The sequence below is a fragment of the Pygocentrus nattereri genome, chromosome 28 (genome assembly GCF_015220715.1).
Source record: "Pygocentrus nattereri isolate fPygNat1 chromosome 28, fPygNat1.pri, whole genome shotgun sequence".
In the NCBI taxonomy this organism is placed as follows: domain Eukaryota; kingdom Metazoa; phylum Chordata; class Actinopteri; order Characiformes; family Serrasalmidae; genus Pygocentrus; species Pygocentrus nattereri.
Window position 1 is genome coordinate 2092019 of NC_051238.1, and position 21907 is coordinate 2113925.

The 21907-nt window shown below is 43.6% G+C and overlaps 1 protein-coding gene across 1 annotated transcript; it reads right to left on the minus strand.

Annotated features, from left to right (window-relative positions):
- Positions 1–300: 300 nt before the first annotated feature.
- Positions 301–20387, minus strand: dedd (death effector domain containing). Its single transcript, XM_017683298.2, has 6 exons — positions 20224–20387; positions 14772–15052; positions 8935–9291; positions 8023–8130; positions 6893–7033; positions 301–4564 (listed from the first exon to the last, which is right to left on the minus strand). The coding sequence occupies exons 2-6, from the start codon at positions 14941–14943 to the stop codon at positions 4161–4163; spliced, it is 1182 nt and encodes a 393-aa protein (XP_017538787.1). The 5' UTR covers positions 14944–15052; positions 20224–20387; the 3' UTR covers positions 301–4160.
- Positions 20388–21907: the final 1520 nt, after the last annotated feature.

The following is a 21907-nucleotide window of genomic DNA, read 5'->3' on the forward strand; positions in this document are numbered from 1 at the left end:
CCTTAATGCAAGTCCGATCAGATGTTTTCAGAATCACATGGATGCAAAAATCTTTTCAAATCAGATCTACGTCACTATCATACATGGTCCTAGATCAGATACATATCTGATACGGGTCATGTGACCAGGAGAATGGTCAGACTGTAATTGTGTTTTTCCGGGGCAAATATACTGGACGTTTCAGGGAGGAGGTTCAGGCACCATTAAGACTTAAAGGTCGGATCTAAACCAAAAAAAAAATAAATAAAAATAAATAAATCTGAGGCACGTAAACATGAACGCAGCCTAAATCCGCCCGAATTACCATTAAAGGCAAATGTTTATTTGTAGAGGATTACAATTGCATCAAAGTGAATAAACTGCATATATTTTAGAGCAGCAGCCCAACAGTACACAACAAGTCAAATGTCGTTCCCAAATCAAAGTCACCAACTTTTATAACAAATACCTGATACTGTTGATTCAGATATGACGGTGCATCCCCAAGTTCTACCTTAATTTATTCTTTTCCAAGATACACTAGGAGGAAGAAAACCCTCGTAGCTCACTTTATTAAATTATTTGTTTTATTGATTTGTACACTGAATTCATCAGCCAGCTATTATGCATGTAAATGTATCACTTAACACAATCGCCTCCATAGTGAACAAAATAAACTGATTCGTAAATCAAAAAGTCGCAACGCAACACTTTGCAGATGCTGCTTTATTTTTCCTATGTTTTCGGAATGGTGTATACAACTGACTAGGCTTACAGGAGGTGAGATACTCGAGTACAAAACAAAGTGCTCCGTCTTCATCCGCTCGGCCGAGTCGAGAACGCCATCTCTTCGAAATAAAAAAGAAAAACGAGAAAAGAAAAAACGAGCGCTCAACACTTTCTCTATGAAAACCAAAGTAGAAAAAAGGTTAGAAACTTCTTTAGATTAAGATTTTAAGTCTACCGAACACAGCTCATTTTTCCACTGTGGTGTTTGCAGGGAGTCATACACATGCAGGTCTTATGGACAAACACTCAGAACACAACCAACAGAACATAGAACCTATATAATAGATACCAATTTCATAACTCTGTTTAATTCCATTAGGAAAACCTTACAAGAAAATCTTTTCCTGCTTTCACAATGAAGACAGCAGCAGCCTGCGGACCCACAGCTGACCGAATGGCTGCGCCAAGCCGTTTCACAACCATTTTCATGGCTAAACTGGAGAGAGGGAGCACAGGTAAAGAGAAAAGGAGAGTGAGTAGCTTTGGTATTTCAGAGCTATTTTACCCAAAGTGTTCTAAACTGAGCCACATTATAAACCTTCGAGGTTCTCGAGGCGCGGAGTTTGATGCACTGGGTCAGGTCGGCAGGTCTGGTGATAAATGTCCCTTGAGTTTTTTTCCAGCTTTAAAACCGAAGCTATTTTAAATAAAGGAAAATGGTGAAAAAGATTCAGTCTCCAGGTTTAAAATACAACGTCCTTAAATACAGGGCATCAAACCCTCAAAAGAAAGAGCACCGCAACAAGGCCGAAAGGGGACGGGAGCCAAGCGCTTTTCCAGGCGTTCCGAATAACAACTCGGGATGTTAAATAGGCGAAACACCCAAAAGCTTCACATGGACCAGCGGGAAATCTGACATCCAGCAAACCAGGTTTCTAATCATTCAGACATTTAATTCAATTTTTTTGCAAATCTTTAGGCTGTAACTCTTGCCGGACGCGGTCAGTTCTCTAGGCGGGGTTTCCTTCACGACTAGTGATACGGAATCTGACCCACTGCTGTAGGGAATTTAGCACTGGTCCAAAATCATATTACACGGACATTCACATCCCCAGTCTCCGAAACGGTCTTCGATTTATTAGGACATCTGACATCTCCAAGGCTCCGCCCACAAACGTGTGATCTCGTAACTAGGGTACAGTCTGAGGACAACCTGTTCAACTTCTGGTGCTGGACTGGGAGCAAATTTGCTACCGATGCTTCCCGAAATTCCTCTATTCCGGCTCTTTTCACCACTGTAATATAATTCCGCAACCCAAACAAGTTAGTTGGCTCCGCCTTCACGAGGCATTGGATTTCCCACACGGCAAAAAATGCTCTTTTCAAGTGAAATGATCTTAAATCTAGTGGATGTATCTAATATTTCCCATTCTGAGATGGTTCTGCACTTATTATTAGATTATTTAGTTTATTTCTAGACATTTTTACCTGTTTTGGGTCCTTTTATTAAGTAACTAAGGTAAGGTTGCTGGTTTTAAGATCATTTCTTACAGCAAGCACAATAATCTGCTAATATAGTGTGAATTCTACTTAATAAAAAGTAAAACAAAGTCTAGAAATAAGCGAAATAATCTTAAATGAAGCTTACAACAATCTCACCAGGAGAAATTTGATTTATTGACTATATTTAAGATATATTTATATATTTAACACCATTTTTTGCAGTTCCCCCTCACATTAAGTCCAAAATTTCTCATGGTTTCCCCCCCGACGTTCCAGAGTGACCTTTGTTTCTATTTATAAATCACTGTCAATCTTGAATTTTCAAGCAGAGGATATATGTTTAAACACAGAACCGGAAATCGCGAATGCAGGGAGTCGGAATTAGATGCCAGCCGCTTTTCCACCGAGCACAAATTCACGATCATGCATTTGAGTCATTTGCGCTGGTACCGTATCGGGAAAACCCATGCTGAACACGGTAACCCTTCTCACTGGGACACCAGCACTGACCGTCGAACGCAGCAGAAGGCGAGTCTGGAGCTGAAGCTCCTCCATCGTGGCTGCTGTTGTTGTTGTTTACTGTTAAAGCTGATTTGTGTGAGAAACCGTTGTGCCAGAAACTGGTAAACGGATCCAGCTCCTCGAACAGGGATGGACAGTAAAATCACACGTTTTCAGAAAAGATCTGGGCGACTACTGACCGTGTTTTTTAGCCACATTAGCCTCCAGTACTACATCTGGACAGTCTTGGCTGATCGACAGCGTCTGGGGTCAGCGACACATCAAACCATTCGATGTGTGAAAGGTCACGTTGTCAGAGGTGTCCAATCAACACCGTAGCAAACTCACTGTCGCCACCTCCTGCCAGTAGCTGTTCAGACGCAATATTACGCAGCGTTTCTAAACAAAGTGCCCTAAAGTTTCGCGTCAGGGCGAACAGCGCTCTGTAAAACCGAAGCAGCAGCTACGAAAGAACACGCTTGTGGGTGGAGCCTGAATAGGTCAATTCAAGATGGCATTGGTTCTGCATGAACTGGCAAGCGGCCTAGCAGTGCAGGTAGCACCCAGCACAGTTTATTATAGCTTCAACTGTTCAAATTGGTCTTGCGTTGTACTTTTTCAGTAGGATTACGCCGATTTCTCTTAAAATAGCAGGGAGAAAATTCATGTGGTATCAAAGGTGGAAAATGAACCCAGACGTGATGAAAGGCTGACGCGAACTGTGGTGTGAAACGGAGTCTCTGGTAAGGCTGCTGCTCTGGGTCGGTACACACAGTCCCAAGTCCACTGCTAGAACACTTCAAGCCTCTCAGGAAAAGAAAGGAAGAGAGGAAGAAAGAAAAGAAGTCATCGCACATGGATGCTTAATTCGGATATAAATACAACACTGATCGGAGAGCTGATTCGGAACGAGCTGTAGCACTGCGCGCTGAAGTCCGAAGGCAAGCCAGCTGCTGTGGGAGACAGAAATCTTCTTTACCGGGACCTTTCTCCACCTACACGCACACACATAGATTCACAGTCATTAAAACAGATGTTTGTGCAATACATGATGAAAAAATGTACAAAAAAAAATGTGGAAATTCACAAGTAAAAAAAAAAAATAATAAAAATTAGTGTTGCGTATTTAGCACTAAAAAATCTCAAAGAAATTAAATGCCTTTTTTATGTCCCTCTATTTCCGTTCATTGTGTTTATTATTTCCACACCTCGGTTGTGACACGTCAAAGAAAATACATAAAAAAAAAAAAAAAACGTCCAATACACTTTCTCTACATTCTCCGCGGCCTGCGGCCTCTTCTGTCCCTCCGTCTCGTCTCTCTCTCTCTTTCAGAGTCACTTTAGAGCTCTTCTCCAAGTCCAGCAGTCCATTCACTGCACCTTTTCCAGTCTGTTCATTAAAATACAGCTCAAAACCCCGCCTCCAGCTCAAACTGACCTCACCTCCACTAAGACGAACCCGCCTCCCGGCTGCCTGATCCCGCCCCTCCCGCCATCAGGTTCCTCAGCAGCTTCCTCCGGCCGGCCTGGTAGTCTTCCTCGTCCACGTTGACGAGCAGTTTGATGGCCTCGTGGCCGACGGCCTGCTTGAGCGAGTCTGTGATGAAGACGCCCTTCAGCGCCTCCAGCAGCGAGCCGTTAATGTAGTCCCGCCAAAACGCGTCCAGGTACGTCAGCTCCGAGAACTTGATGTCGCAGATGATGGATCCGAGGTCGCGCGACTTCAGGATGGTGTTGGCCTGGTTGAAGCGCTCGAACTGCCTCTCTAGCGCCTCCTGCTTGTTGGAGAACACGTTGCCCTGCAGAGCCGAGTCATGCTGGCAATACTCGGCCCGGACGCGCAGGCGTATGTCTGAGAGGAGGAGTTTCAGAAGAAGGGAGTTAAAATGATTAAGTACATTATAAAGTTTAAATCTGGAATCACTGATTCTTACTAATACATTTCATTTCATACTCAACAGCCTCCATAACAAATTCAAATATAATTATTAAACATATAAACAAGCAAAAAAGGCATTTTTAGAGATTTCAAGTACTTTGAGGTCAAAAATAATAAATAAATAATGTCAAATGCAAATAAAAACAGTAGTTAGTAAATAAAAGTGTTTTCTGGAATATTCGGTTTAAACCTCGATCAAGCAAATTAACCAGTATATCTGTATTAATTAACCAGTATATCAGTGCATGGCCTTGATTTTTTTTGATTTGTTGTCATAAAATGAACCATAAATAAAAGCTGAAAGCTAAAAGGCTGAGATTTCCTGCTGCGATACTTCTTCGTCCCAAACTGCACTAGCACACTAACTAGTGTGTAAAACAGTGCCATACCTTCAGAAAAGCACTCATTAGCGTAGTACACTCCTAAAAGATGGTTCTTTAGTAAAGAAAATGGCACTATATAAAACCACAAACACAAAAAATAAATATTTACTTACAAATAGAGTTGCATATTTAATATCAGATATTTTGAATAGGCAAAATCCGTGTAAACTAAGAGCCCTTTGTTTTTAATATGACGGCTGAAAGCAGAGATGTAATACAACAGTAGTGAGTGGGTTGTGGGTGGTGATGGAGCTCATCTCTGGCTGATAGATGGTCACAGGTGGATGAAATCACTCTGGATGGTGGGTCAGAGTCTGATGGTGATCTGATTGTGAATCAATTCGCTGTTTTAACCCTTCGCTGGAATATGAAAGTCAAAAAGCAGAGCAATAACATCTGGATTTTAGGTGATTATCGGATCTGAATTACTCACTGACGCTTGATGACCTGATCGTTAGGGGCGGTTCTGCTGAATGTCCTTGTCTGTAGCTTAAACCGTTCTCAGGTTATGAAGGCTGGAAGTGACCGTTTTGCACCTTAGACTGAGGTGAAGTGGACAGGTACAGGTTTTTCAGTTCGCCTCTTATTCACCAGCTTCCTTTTAAAATAACTTATAACGAAAAGATGCCTGAATGTAACTGCTGCTGCATTTAAGGTGGAACAGAAAATGTGAATAAGACGTTGGTGAATATAAAGCTGACAGCTTAATTGTGTTTATTATTAAAGAGCTTTGGCGGTTTTGGTTGCTGTGTATTAGTTTTCGTAAAAACTCCAGAGTCTATATCAAGGGTCGGCAACATGTGGCTCCTCAGCTGAATCAGATCAGTAGGTAATAATAAAATAATCCTCCTCTACAGTAAAATAAAGCTCTGCTGATCCTTCAACACAGTTTAACAGTAAATGGTCTTAAACGATGGAGTTAATGTAGAACTGCTGATTCACCCTTTAACCCTGAAGATCAGAGCAGACGGCTGGTCACCATAGCAACACAGACAACAGTCTCGCCCAGCTAGTAGCTACGAAACGGCAAAGAGAGAGATTTAAGACGGACATCGATCATTTGGAGACGAATGGACTGATTAGTGTTAATAATCAGTCCAGCTGGTTTCCTGATACGTTTAATCTGCAAAGAGAAACAAACACTAAAAAGTCGCGGAGCTGAAGTCAGTTTCTCATTCGCCAGCTTCATGTTCGAATTGTCTCATTCCACCTTAAATATAGCAGTTACATTCAGTCACCATTTAAGGTGGAGGAGAACAATTGGAACAAGAAGTTGGAGAATGAGAAGCAACTTTAGTTTCATAAAATGTCAAACACTGAGACGTTTTACAAGAAACTGTTCTAAATTTGCGGAGTCAGTCTGCGTTTTCGTTTATATTTGATAGCGTATTCTAGCACATCAGCACACACTGAGACACGTTTTCAGCCAAGATGTTAAAACAATGTGGCTCCCAAGCTGGATTTTTTTTGTTGTTGTTGCTGAAAGGACAAAACGGCTCTTTCTAAGATTTGGGTTGTTGACTTCTGGACTATGTCAAGCTGTAGTGTTTTCTTCAGACCGTATCTGAAGCGTCCACATGCATTTCATCCTTTTCATGGTCGTTTAGATCTACTTTGTTGCGTCTTCATCCACCTGCAGGGCTCAATCCCCTACCAGAGCGACCGCGTTCTCACTGATGTGATCAAACCCTATGAACAGTGTTTTCTATAGTGCCTCCTACAACAGTTCAGAACAGTAACGAGGACAAAAACATTGAGGATGAAAACTGATTAAGATCAAACAGCTAAAGAGATGACGAAACAGCCCGAAGGCACCACGATGCTCAGCAGCCAGAGAATATGAAGCATGTCGACGTACCGCAGGTCTGTTTTTCTCTGCAATCGGCTGCACTGTGGGCTCTCTTCCTCTTCCTGTTCGGAGTGTGGGGTGCGGGTTTGGCGCGGGGTGGGCACACCTGAGGCTCCGACGGGGCAGGGCAGCAGATCACAGGCTGGGGTCCTGACAGACAGGAGGACAGCTCAGTGCCTGACTCAAGCTCAAGAGGAAAGCTTTGGCTGCAGTTCTACCTCCGTTTGTCTTTTTTTTTGTATAATTTGGAAAGTCCAGTGATCCAGGGAAACTCCTCGTTCTGTTAAATTTCATGATTTTTTAGACCAAAAAAATGTTAAAAAGTTAAAAATTACTTGGGAAAACTGTTTTTACCTTATCTTCCATTACAAGTTCATAACGTTCTGTAGGTCTGAACGATTTGGGGGAAATGTAATTGCGACTAACAAGTTCAATTTTGATAGTTTTCTATAAAGACCAGACTTTTTTTTTTTTTACCCACTTTTTCTGGCCTGAGGTTTGACCCCTGGATGTAATCTGCCAGACAGCACACAGGGGTTTAGCTGCCTCTGACTGGTCTAACTCATGTACGTACAGGCAGGGCACAAGCTCTGTTACTAGGTTAAATTTTATTAAGCTTTATTTGATCATGTAGGTTTTATAAAACTGCAGCTGTTGCGATGTGAAAATTCCAAACTCTTAAACTGAGATTTTGATATAAAAATGATTAATATTGATCAAGACTTTGTTCCAACATCAATGATATATGGTTGTGTCTGACTATCTGGACGATCTTGAAGAACAAACTTTTGGTTTGGTGGAAAATCACATCTATTTTCCCTCTTTACTTTAAGAGCAGTTGATCAGCCAAGACACGTTTAGTGTCTAAAGTTACCAGGCTAACGAGTAACAGAAGCTTTTATCAACTAGCACTTGTGCTGGTGACACTGTATGACGCACTGTTATCAATAAAAACGGACTCCAGTACGTTACATAGCTAAAAACAGCAGCAGTCGTGTCGAAGCCTGAATCTTGCCCACACTTTTATCCACTTCTATTGAAAACAGCACGTACGATGTCAGAAAACATGGCGCTATTCAGCTGGGTTAGTCTCCAATACTTGGTAGATGCACTAAAGAGACACATAAAGAAACAAGCACCTGCTCTCCTGTGGGGCGTGGCCTGCTGGCTTTCGGCTCTGCACCCTCTGGGGGAAATGTAGCGTACGGACGTCTCCTCCAAATACTTATCCACCGGATCTGGACACACTGCAAAACAAGGTTTAATACATATAAATACACTGCGGCTGTGCTCTGTGGAGCTGAGTGATGCTACAGTGATGCGTTCACATTACCAGGCTGAAGTGGCACAAATCCAATTTTCTGCCCTAATGTGACTCAGATCTGGTGTTTTCAGGGCTGTGTGGACACAAATCTGATCTTTTCTAATCCAACCTCAGCCACTTTTATATGCAGTCCTAGATCGGATACGTAAAGCCTGTAAATGATGGAAATCGTGATCAGAGTTAATGATCTTCTCAGAGAAGCTCGTTCTGCTCGTTAGTTTGTGCTGATGATGTAGTGATTCAGTCACATGACGTTACTGAGTAGGAGGAGCTCATGAGGGTCATTTCAGGACGCAGGTTCATCTCATTAATGACGGATTTGAATCACCTAAACAAGTGTGAACGAGAGATCCGATTTTTTGCTCAAATCCGATTTGAGCAACAAGGCCTGTAATGTGAACGTAGCTTAAAGTGTACATGGAGTAAAATAAAAACGAAATAAATAAAAGTATATTTTCAGACTCTAAGTTTTCAAATAGGACCAAGATGTGAGTCAACGTTTGACATTTTAAGCAGTAAAATAAACAAAACTACTCAGTCTTGGACACGAGTTTTAGAAAAATCTCTCACAGAAATATCAGAGAAAATTTGGGGAAGTTTTCCACAGCAATTTGCGACTTAAACTTGATAAGGAGAAATACACTGTAATCATCATCATCATCATCATCGTCCCTATGCGCAATCATAGCTACAAAAGAAAAACTGCCGAAGCGGCGATTCTCCTTACCCGTCTGTCTCTTGCGTAGAGTGACGTAAGGCAGAAGATCGTGTCTGGTGATGATGCGGAGCAGCTGGAGAATGTGCCGGAAGTTCGTCTCATCACAGCGTCCCTGACGCTCCAGCGCCAGCAGGAAATCCTTCCCGCTCCGAATGCCGCCACGCTCATACTCGTCTATGACGTCCACGAACAGAAAGGACAGCACGCGGACGTCCCGGTGCGTCAGGTGAGCGCCCACGATGTCGAACATGCGGTGCAGCGAGTAAAGGCCATAAGCGTCGTCCACAGCTTCCTCCGGCCAGGGCTCAGAGCGGCCGGACACGGCTCTCCGCGAGGAGGCAGGGTTACTGCAGGACGCCCGGCTCACTGGAGGAGACAAAGGCTTTATGACAAACACAAACCTTGTGCTGCACTCAAATCCAATCTAATCAAATCAAATCAAATCTAATCAAATTTATTTGTGGAGCTTTTTACAGCTGATGATGTCACAAAGCAGCTTCACAGAATTCCAGTAAAGATGAAGTTTTAACATGAATGTAAAACCCCCAGGTGGGCAAGCAGGGGGGCGACGGGGGCAAGGAGACCCTCCCTCAGAGCTGAGGAGGAAACCTTGGGAGGCTCACTGGGGGGACCCGTCCTCCTCTGGTCAAACTACCTACAGAGTTATTATACTACTAATATTAATAGCAGTAGTGTTAGTAGTAGGAATAGCTGGGAGTCCATGAAAACTTCAATATAGGGTGGGCAGCTAGTCCAAGGCAGGTGGTGGTAGCTGGGGTGTGGGCAGCTGGTCTGAAGTGGGTGGCAGGAGGGCTCGACAGTCAGTGGTCCTTCAGTGTCCGGCCGGACATCAGCGTCTCAGTTTACTATAATTCCCTGTGTCCATGGACCCCTGGATCTGCTGCCTTTATCTAGCGGGGTACATTAGTCCCGAACAGTTTCTGGAAGATCATTCCAGAGTTTGGGGGCTTTATAAGAAAAAGCTCCTCCCCCAGCTGCAGCCTTAGGAATTCTGGGGACTATTAATAAGCCAGCGCTCTGGGATCTGAGTGGTTGTGATGGCTCATAATGAGAAACAAGGTCTTGCAGGTACTCGGGAGCGAGACCATGTAGGGCTTTATACGTCAATAAAAGGATTTTATAATCAATACGGAATTTAATAGGCAGCCAATGAAGTGATGATAGCACTGGACTGATTTGATCAGATGTTCTAGTTTTAGTGAGGACCCTGGCTGCGGCGTTTTGGACTAGTTGGAGTTTGTTTAAATTCCTGCTCGTACATCCTGACAGTAGCGCGTTACAGTAGTCTAGCCTAGAAGTAATAAAGGCGTGTACTAGTGTTTCTGCATCACGCAGGTACAGGGCATTTCTGATCTTGGCGATGTTGTGAAGATGTAGAAAAGCTGTCCTAGTGATGCCGCCTGTGTGTTGATCGAATGATAAATCTGAATCTATTATAACGCCGAGGTTTTTTGCTGCTGATCCAGGTGCGGCTGGAAAGTCAGCAAGATATACAATTAAATCTGGTCATTTATTTCTTGCTAATTTTGGACCCAGAAGGAGAACCTCTGTTTTGTTACTGTTTAGTAGGAGGAAGTTACGCATTTCACACCTTTTACACAGTCCTCCATTTTCTTTAACCAGTATTGGTCATCAGGCTTGGCTGATATGTACAGTTGTGTATCGTCTGCATAACAATGAAAGTTTACGCCATGGCTACTTACAACTGTGCCTAATGGTAACATGTATAGTGTAAATAGTAATGGTCCTAATATAGACCCCTGCGGAACTCCAAATCTCACTTTTGAATAATTGGAAGATGAATTGTTTACACTGACGAACGGATAACGTGCGTAATGAATTCAGTTACGATTTAAGGTGGAGAATATTGTGGTCTACTGTATCAAAAGCTGCGCTGAGGTCAAGTAGCACTAACAGGGATACGTAGCCTTGATCACAGGCAAGATCGTTAGTTTTCTTGACTAGAGCCGTCTCAGTGCTGTGATGTGGCCTGAATCTTATGTAGATATGAACTAAGTTGTTGGGCCACAGCTTTTTCTAAGATCTTAGATATAAACGGTAAGTTAGAAACAGGCCTGTAATTAGACAAAACGGCAACATCAAGATTTGGTTTCTTGATCAGGGGTTTGATAACAGCAAGTTTAAAAGCTTTGGGTACATGGCCCAGACTAAGGGATGAGTTTACTATAGTTAAAATAGGGTTTATAATGACTGGCAGTACTTCTTTGAGTAATTTTGATGGAATTGCATCAAGTATGCAGGTTGTGCAATTTGCAGAAGAGATAATCTTCTCTAGCTCCAGCTGTGGGAGTGGGTGAAAGGTTTCCAGACTCTTTTCTACAACTGTGTTCTATATCAGCCAAGTCAGATGACAGCCAAGCTGGATTTGAATTTAATACTGTGGGTTGAATTTGTTGTCTAATATTTTCAATTTTATTATTAAAGAAGTCCATAAAAACTTCACTAGTGAGAGATGCTGGAATTTCTGGTTCAGTACTTTTTAAAGTTTATTTTCTATAAATTGTAGGGCGGTAGAAGGTTTTATTGAGCGCTTTGTTGAATAACGAGGGGATGTATATATATTACGGCTTAGCTCATATGAAATTAGGTAATGGTCGGAGATCGCTGAGGTTTGCGGTAGGATATTAAGCTTGTCTGTGTTAAGACCTCGTGTCAAAACTAAATCTAGGATTGAGGTAAATGCCTTTTTAGTGGGTCGTCTACCTTCTCAAAGTGAATATTAAAATCTCCTACAATTATTACTTTATCATTACACACAGCCAGGTTTGCAGCGAAATCACTAAATTCTTTTAAAAATTCAGAGTCGCCCCCTGGTGGCCTGTAAATGTTAAATAATGAAAACGTCTTTTTTGTGACCGGATTTGTAACGTGAATGGAAAGGACCTCAAAGGAAGTGAAAGTGTCACATTGTTTCTGACTGATATCTGGAGTATTTTGGTAGATTACACAGACTCCACCTCCCTCGCCTGATAGTCTCGGCCTATGTGCATAATTATAGCCTGTAGGCGTGGCTTCATTTAAAGCTGAATATTCATCTGGTCTAACCCGTTTCAGTGAGACAGAAAATGACGAATTTATGGTCGCTTATAATTTCATTTACGATGACTGCTTTTGAGTTTAGTGATCTTATATTAAGTAGTCCAAGTTTTAGATCTAAACTGGCCACTTTATTAGAAACACTCACCTTGTGCTTCCACTAACTGGCCACTTTATTAGAAACACTCACAGCTATATTATGCAAGTATACAGTTACAGACTGTTCTTCCACAGTTTATCAGCCCCGTCATCCATCAAACATTTGCCAGTTTCAATGGGTGCTGAGAATGGGTAGTGGTCCATTCTCAGCACAGCAGTGACACTGACATGGTGTGTGGTGCTGGTAAGAGTAAATCAGACACAGAGTTGCTGCTAGGGTGAGAATGAACCACCACCCAAACATATCCTGCCAAAAACAGACTAAATACAAACATTGTTCCCTTCAGGTTTTGAGGCTTATCAGTCCATGTGGCATATTCTCCTCATGTCCCTATTAAGTGTTCATAAACATTTCCTGCCAGGCCTGAGGCGGCCCTAAATTTTACTACAATCACAGTGACAGACAAGAACGTTGATGTGACAATACAGCACCTCAAACGTCCAGAGAACCACTACAGCAGACAATTATCACTGAGGCTCAGGAAAACACCATCCTATTAGTTTCCGACCGAGATAAAAGTTTTGAGAATCTCACCACAAGGCAGCACTTCACAAAGCAGGATTTCTGAGTTTGGCAGCCAATAAAAACATCAATTAGCTCTCCTCCTCTTGGACAGGCTTGAAGATATCTGTATAATTCAGTGTGTGAGACGTAAACAGTGATTCAAAGTGGTTTGGTGTGAACTGGTTCAGACGTCTTTACAGCGGTGCTGATAGGAACCAGGCGTCGCCATGACTACAACACAGATATAGACATTTTATTTACCATCCAGAACCACCAGAGAACCAACACGAGTCTTCTGAGCTTATATGGAATGTTGATGATGGGAAATAGTGGAAAATCTGAATATAATACAATTTCCTTAGCGGACTATTTTGCATTGCATGTCCCAGAACGATTAGCCTGGCTAATACTAACTTTCTGCGACAGAGCTTTTAGAGGTGGACGTCTGGTTCCTATCACCACCACTGTGAACAGTTGTAAGTTTCTCTACAACCACATCAAACTACTCTAACTGACTTTCTTTAACTATTTAAATATTCAGAAAATATATATGAAGAAAAACTTAATCCGTTAAGCTTGCACATTCTCTGCATACATCATATATCAGTTTGGCTCCGCCCACTCTTTGCACATCTTAAAGGTGAACGCTACAGATTTTTCAAAAATCCTACATAAGTAAACCGTGAAGATGTAAATGAAGCTGTTCAGAGTGGTTTAATCACATATGCATTTCATATAAACTCAGAAAAATCGTGTTGGTTCACTGGTGGTTTTGATAGTAAATGTCTATACTTGTGTGGTCGTCATGGAGACCCCTGGTTCCTATTGCCACCACTGTAAAGACATCCAAGTTGAAAAGTTTCTCTACAGTGAACCATTTCTCATCAAACCACTGAGAATGGCCCTGTTTACTGCACAATCATTCATAAATTTGGAAAAATTGGTGGAATACCCCTTTAAGCGCCTGCTCAAGAAGTAAACGTAAACGTAGATGCAAGCTGTCCGGCTTGAAGACGATAATTATGGTGAAACTTTCCTCGACAGAATTATAAGTAACTATAAGAAAGGCGCTTAAAGGGCAATTCCACCAATTTCCTGAGTTCATATGGAATGGATATGTAATTAAACCACTCTGAACAACTTCGTTTACATCTTCATGGTTAAATTAGGCAGGATTTTTGAAAAATCAGCGGCGTTCCCCTTTAAGATGTGCAACGCGTGGGCGGAGCCTAACTGATCTGACGTATGCAGAGAATATGCAAGGATCCGAGATAAGAGATATTTTCAATATGACAAACCTCTCACACTTCAATGCTCTCGCGACAGCCCAAGTGGCGTTTTTTACTGCAAGGAAAGTGACGCTACTCTGCTGTCGCCACGAGAGGGCGCACTTCTGAGTTTTTCAACATGATTAGAGAAAGAGGCGGCGACCAGTGAACCGAGCTGCCAAATATACCTAGAGCACCGTCTGAAACGTGGAGTTATAACGTATATCCCCTCTTTGGAGAGCGATCGCGATCTGTTCTCCTGTGACCGAGTGCAAGTGACCAGCTCAGTGGTGTCCTACAGTGACCTCGCCTCACAGCTACACCGATTTCAGTTTAAAGGGACCTAAAAGGAGGACCCAGTTTGTCTGGGTGAGAATGCCTTTACACAGAGAAAGGAATTCAGCAGTTCACCCCCAAAACTACTACTCTAGAACAGAGAAACCCAGTCGGCTGCTAGCTGAATACTGTGATACGGACTTACCGATCCAGCTAACGTTTGCTGCTCGTACTGAACTGACGGGATATAACGGGATAGCCGAACACTCTCACCAGACAGCTGGTGTATGAAAAAGTGTGGCCGTGCTTTTTACAGCTCACCAGAAACTTTCTCCCACTGTCCTGTGAAAGGTCCACTGTTTGGTGAGCGAGTGTCGTGTTCCGACCATAAAGGACGGTTTAAAACCACCCAAGAGCAAAAATCAGCCGTCAAACTTAAAAAAATAAAAGAAATGTTTAATTTATCGCAATATGCATCGATAGCAAACCATGTTTTATCGAGATCAGATTTTGGCCATATCGCCCAGTTCCACCTCCAGCTGTATCAGCCCTTTGTGTACCTGAGGTGGCGTGAGCCGGTGCGGACGAAGAAGTGCCGGCCCAGCCTCTCCTGGAGGATCGCGGGTAGGAGTCCAGCAGGCCGGGAGACGAGCCCTGCCTGCCATGGCTGGAGGAGGAGGTATGTGGAGCAAGGAGGGGCGGGGTTGCATTCCCACGCTGCTGTGAGCTCATCACTCTGCGCTGCAATGCGTCACTGTCACTGATGACGTGGAACCGGAATCAGCGTCGACGTGACTGGGTTCTGCACATGCGGACTCGAATGCTCTCCTCCAGCTTCATTCTGTCATTAAGGAAAAACAAGATTTAACACAGAAACAACAAAGTAGGGAGCGATGCTGGAATTTCAGGCTGACGCTAATATCCGACATCTGCTGATACGGATACACAACAATCAGGCATGGTGGGTCATTCTCAGCACTGTGTGTGTTAGGTGGTGTGTTAGTGTGTGTTGTGCTGGTACGAGTGGATCAGACACAGCTGTGCTGCTGGAGTCCCCGTTAAAATACTGCATAATTTTCAAATCGCAATTATCAAATATTATATTATCAAAATCGCTGCCTTAAGCTTTAAGAGGGGAAATTTAAACTAATAACACAAAGCTTGTGAACTGCTTGTAGGTGAGTTAGACTAATCAGAGGCAACCAAACCTCCTTGAGTTGACACACAACTGACTGGGTGTCTGGGAGAGCACTTTCAGAGGTCGAGCCTCAAACAGAAATAGTGGATATTCTAGTCTTTTTGGCAAAAAAAGCCTTTTTATAGAAAATAAGTCTTAGTCGCAATATTAGTCAGAAAAATCGCAATTCGACATTTTCCCCAAACCGTTCAGCCCTGTGGACAAAAAAAATCTTTGTTTATTTAGTTCTTATGGATTTTAAACTGCTCTGTCCAAACGAGCTGAAACTCATGCTGCACTTCATTACCAGATAACTGAAAAGCACAAAACAGAACTAAAACAAACTGCTCAGCAGCAGAAATGCGGCTATTTTATGAGCATTACATCACCTATCAATACTGCTAAAACTGGAAACCAATAACAGGGTATATTATAACGCACAGGATCTATAATAAACTGCAGGAATTGGGACAAACACACCAGGTTTAGCGTCAACACTTTCTGCTAGAGGTTGGCGATATGGCAACAATATAATATTGCGATACTTCAGGATTTTTTTTTTTTATGATACACGAAAGTTGGGACGCAAAAAAAAGAACCAGTAGTGCTACAGAATGATGTTTATTCAATATTTGGAAAACTGTGTTGCACTAAATTCAGGCCAGGACCAATTTTACTCTCTTTACCGAAAGTTTCACAATATGTCCAAAAAAGCATCGTATTAAAGCCTCGAGTAGCTTATTGCTTTTATAAAACTGTGGCCAACACAATATATATTAAAATGCAAAAAGTTTCAGACAATTATTTAAGTTATTGTTAATAATAACCGACATAAGCAAGTATTCCGCCAAAAACAAGTTTATACGTTTGTTTTGGTCCAAATCACCACCGTGAGTCTTATTTAGCCCCAATCCAGCGGCGCCCTCTTCTCACACTGGGGCTGAGTCTCAAGTCTCAAACGGCTCCCTGCTCCCTACATAGTGCACGACGCAGGATCCTGCAGCCCAACAGAGCAAAACACAGCAAAGAACCAGTCGTTTGGGTCTCATGCATATTCATACAGGACAGGCAGTCACTATTCGACAGCAGAAACTAGCATTTCTAAACCTAAAGTTACACAGCTCACTAGCTAGGGCGCATGGGCAGTTTGGGCCTCAGCCTGGGTTTGATAAGTGATAAGTGATACTTTTTTGATCCCACAACCGGGAAAATTCCACCTCCGCATTTAACCCATCCGTGAAGTGAAACACCACATACACACTAGTGAACACACACACTAGGGGGCAGTGAGCACACTTGCCCGGAGCGGTGGGCAGCCCTATCCATGGCGCCCGGGGAGCAGCTGGGGGTTAGGTGTCTTGCTCAAGGACAACTCAGTCGTGGACTGTCAGCCCTGGGGGCCGAACCGGCGACCTTCCGGTCACAGGGCCAGATCCCTCACCTCCAGCCCACGACTGCCCACGACTGTTTGACGTGACTTCTAACTGAAACACGGACATTTGAATTGTGTAAGACGTTCAGGTGACATTTTTAGATGTTTTTCAGTCAATCGTCTCATGAGGGCTTTAACTCAAGCCTGTGATATTAATGATTGACTTATTTAGGCTGTAAGGTAGCTGACGAGCCCAGTTCTAGATAAGAAAAGTTCAGACGCTCAGTTTAAACAAAAAACAGGTTCTTACTTCATCAGTGCACTCGGTGCTCCATGCGAGCAGCAAGAGTCAAAGACTATTCGCTGACAGCAGACGGGTTTTTCGTACCATGGCACTGTGACCGAGGTGCTGCGAGGCACCATAGCCGTGGGATACCGTGGATTTTACAGCGACGTCGAACGCAGCTCAGCCAATCGGACCTTAGAAACGGAACCGTCCTTGTGTCATCGAATTTTAAATCGTGCGTTATTGCCCAATCTACTGCTTTTCCTGCTCTAACCCATCTACAAAACCTGCCAAATACCTGCTGAGAGGAATCAGGTGTGTCTGAGCAGGTGCATCACCATCCTGTGCGCCTCTAAAGCCCTTTAGGAGCAGATCTGAACTCCAGTTCTGACAGAACTATGATGATGGTTTAGATAAAAAAGTGCATTGCCTAATAGAACAGACTCACTGTCTTGAGTGAAGGAAACCTTAGGACATCAGCTGGGGTCCTGCTTGAGTTCAGCTGTTGCGACACAGCTTCCTTTCTAATTTAAACGGCTGACTGTTGCTCAGAGCTGTGCAGGTTATGTGAGGCCGTGTTGAAACTGTGAAAATAATATAGTGGGAAAACACCACATGATGAAATAACATGGAGCGCATTCACCGATCAGACATAACATTACCAGCACCTCCTCGTTTCTATGCTCACTGTAGTCCATCTGTTTCTCTGATACTCTGTTACCCTGTTCTTCAGTGGTCAGGACCCCCATGGACCCCCACAGAGCAGGTACTGTTTGGGGTGGTGGGTCATTCTCAGCACTGCAGTAACACTGACGTGGTGGTGGTGTGTTAGTGTGTGTTGTGCTGGTATGAGTGGATCAGACACAGCAGTGCTGCTGTTGTTTTTAAACACCTTCTGATCTGTGAACGTGCTCCATGTTATTTCATCATGTGGTGTTTTCAGTAATGAGATGGCTCGTATTCTGCATCTCACTATGGAGCATCAATGTCACGGGTGCATATTTCCACCACAGTGTTATGAATTACTCTCCACTGATCAGGTGACGCAATTTATTAAAATATACTACTTGGAGTCATAAATACGTGCTAAAGCAGCACAGTATGAACACAGGCTCCTGCACATTATTCCAGCTGGTTTCTAGAACAGTCAGAGATCACGAGATCAGGGTTTTACAATCACTGGGCTGTGGTTCACCAGCGGCCAGCAAAGCACCCTCTGGTGGCCCTCGGGCCTATACTGAGGAGGAGACAGTGCTGTAATGGGCTACTGATGGTACTTTGTAATAAAACTCAGTGAAAAAAATATCAATACAAGTCATGCAACAATGATGCGTCATCTGTTTTCAGCTTCGTGCTATGGCTGGACAACGTTTAAGCAGAAGAACCGGAGAGGGAGTGTGTTATCGTCACCACTGAGCAGCTTTTCAGTCGGCAGCTGTGACAGAAGAACAGCTGAACAACCTGGAATCAGCCAGAAATGAACCCAACACCATTCGCCAGACGTGTCTGATCTTCAGAGTCGGACCAAATCAGACTGAGCCATAAAACTGAGCCAATATCAGGTTCAGCTCAGTTTGGTCAGTTTCTCCAGATCAGTATTAATGTTGTTTTGTTCCAGCCGGTCTGTAAAGCTTCTTACAGCCCGTTTAGTTTGGCGAATGGTGTTGGGTTCATTTCTGGCTGATTCCAGGTTGTTCAGCTGATCTTCTGTCACAGCTGCCGACTGAAAAGCTGCTCAGTGGAGACGACAGTTTGGGAATTTAGTGTCGTCTCGTCTTTAGAGTCGGACCAAATCGGCTGTCGGTCAGATGTGATCAAACAGTGTCCGTTTTCTGTTTGTGGCAAAGTAAGAAGTAAAAACGTTCAAACGGCTTGAGCGTCTCCTACAGCTGTCAGAGCTGTTGCTTAGCAACGGCGTCTCAGCAGAGTGATACAGTGTTTGTGAAAAACCTGTGATGTTATGGTGAAAATACCAGCACAGCGAGAACGCCTCTCAACCAATCAGCTCGCGTAGCTGGAACTTACTGCTGTATAATACAATATACGTCATTGTCGTGATAAACTGCACACTGTATACGGTCAGTACAGGTACACACTGACCATCTGCATGTTTACTAATAAAGACAGCAGCATTAGTCTGGTTTAACTAGACTTAGTATCAAATACTGAATTTTAAAAATCTGATTTTGATAGTGTTTTTTTTTAGTAGCTGTTATTTTTTTCTGTTTAGATGCCTAAAAAATGAGATACCGTGAAATACATCCTCTCTTTAAGCATCGCAATATTTTTTTGCCATATCACCCAAGATCTACCGCTCACCTCTAGAAATAAGACATACTGCCCCCAAATTTCAGTCAAGAATAATTTTGCTTAATTTGAAAGACGTTCCGCCTGTTTTGAGGCATAAAACGAGCTCGTGTTTTATGATTTTATGATATTTAATGTTCAGTGGTACCCAAAACACTGCGGTGCTGAATCTCCCGAAACACGTCTTTACAGAAACTAAGTTTTTGTTGTTGTCCTGTGGGCCTTCCATAAACAGGCGGACCTGGAGAAGCCCTGATCTAGACGTAAACAGAACGCTCGCGCTCGGTATTCCAGGTGGTCGCTAGCACGGTGTGTAAACAGAGCGCTCGGCTCGCGTTCAGTATTCCAGGTGGTCGCTAGTACGTTCGGCTCGCGTACAGAAACGGAGATGCGGCTCGCGCGCAGCGTGCCAGCTGGTCTCTCCGAAGCACAATCGGGCTCGTGCTCTGAACTGAAGAAGCAGCTCGCGCAACCATAAACAAGACTGCTCGGCTCGCGCGCAGCATTCCAGCTGGTCGCCAGCTGACGAGCTGGCTAGTAATCACGGTCGGCTCGCGCACTGACCTGTCGGATAGACGCTGCTCGCGCTACTGTAAACACAGCGCTCGGCTCGTGCCTGACAGACAGGGTGCTAGGCTAAGGAGAGCGTTCTAGCCAACCGTAGTAGCTGGTGAAGATCCGACGGCTGCCTTAATGCCACACAGGCATTTAGTCACGTTCCACCTAGTTAGAACTCTGGGCTCGAGCCCGCGTGCGGGTTTATTTGGCTCGCGTTAGCCCGGAGCTAAGCGTTAGCTGGGCTGCGCTAAGCTAACCGGAGCCCGGCTGTTTGTTGCCGTGGGCGGCTGTACAGCCGCTTTACTGACTCACCGCGGGGCGTTAATCCCCTCCGGCCGCCGCTGTCCGGGGCTCTGCGGTTATGAGTGTGAGTGAGCGCCGAGTCGGAGGCTCAGTCTGAGCGGATTCCCGCGGCGGCAGCAGCAGCAGCAGCTCAGTGATGCGGCCATTACTGCTCACTGCTAAGATGAAGGAACATCCGGGTACGGCCAAAGCGGGGTGCAACATCCGGGGTACGGAGGCGGCGCTGGCGCCGCCCACATCCGGGTTTCTGGACCCGCTGGCCAATCAGTGACCTAATCTGTGTTTATTACTGTTAGGGCGCTGTGATGCCGAGCCCTCAGATCAGCGCGAGGGAACGCCGACTTATCGCGAGGGAACGAGCTCTGCTGCTCTGAGCGTGAAGGCGGCGTGTGTTTAATGCACCCAGTGTCGCTTCCTCCGGTGTGTTTACCTGAACTTCAGCAGCGCCGCTGCCCGACTGTCCTACACGTGCGAATGACAAATAACTCGACACCTGAAAATACGAATTCAGTGCGAGCAGTAACTTTATTGCGAGGGAATGCGAAGTTATTGCGGGGGTATACGAAGTTATTGCGAGGGAATGAGCTCTGCGGCTGCAAGTGTAAATAAGCACTGAGCCTGAGTCAATATTATAATGAGGGACTGCAAAGGAAGACAAAATCGCGAGTGAATGCTAAATTGTTGTGAGGCGGTGGCTCAGCAAGCTGTCCGTCACACGCAGGTCAGGTTTTGGAACAAGTCTGACAACATATCTAAGATGTAAGCTACAACTCATCTGGAAAACTTCTGAAAACATTACAAAACGGTATTTAAACCATTATAAATACGATCCTGGACATCAGCTGCTGAGATTACTGACCTTCAGAGCATCGTGGGCTCAATTAATTCTAATTAGGCTGCTGGCTTTTATGCTTATGTGTTGGTCGTCTTTGTTTGTTCAGTGTTGTAAAGTACAAAATACAGAAATGTACAAAAAGATTTTGAGTGTTTTACTTTTTAGAGGCACTCATAGCTCTATAATAGTATATAATAGAGCTATAAAGCTCTATAAAAGTGCTATAAAGTTCTGTAATAGTTATATAATAGAGCTATAAAGCTCTATAATAGCGCTATAAAGCTCTATAATAGCTCTATAATAGTTATATAATAGAGCTATAAAGCACTATAATAGCTCTATAAAGCTCTATAATAGCTATATAATAGCGCTATAAAGCTCTATAATAGCTATATAATAGCTCTATAAAGCTCTATAATAGTGCTATAAAGCTCTATAATAGCTCTATAAAGCACTATAAAAGCGCTATAAAGCTCTATGAACATAAACATAGAAGCTAAAATAAAGCTAACCTGACCGCAGAAAAGTCCCGGCAAGTTTATTTTCCAGCTGTGGGTCCCGTAAGCTAAACCATAACTTCCCTGATACCAAGAGGGTAGTGGGCCACTGTTGGCCCACTGGTGTCAGAGCTGGTGGTCCACTGGCGTTTCGTTCAGCTCATACATTTTCTGGGCAGCCCACAGGTGGTGACGCAGAGTATTGAACAAAATTCCACTTATCATCACTTATTTTTCTCTCACAGTCCAATTTACTGATTTCCTTCCTTTCTTTAGTTATGCTCTGTAAATTAGTTGAGTAAATCATTTTAATCTAGCTTAGCGCCAACAACGATTTCTATAACATCACTTTATAGCAGGT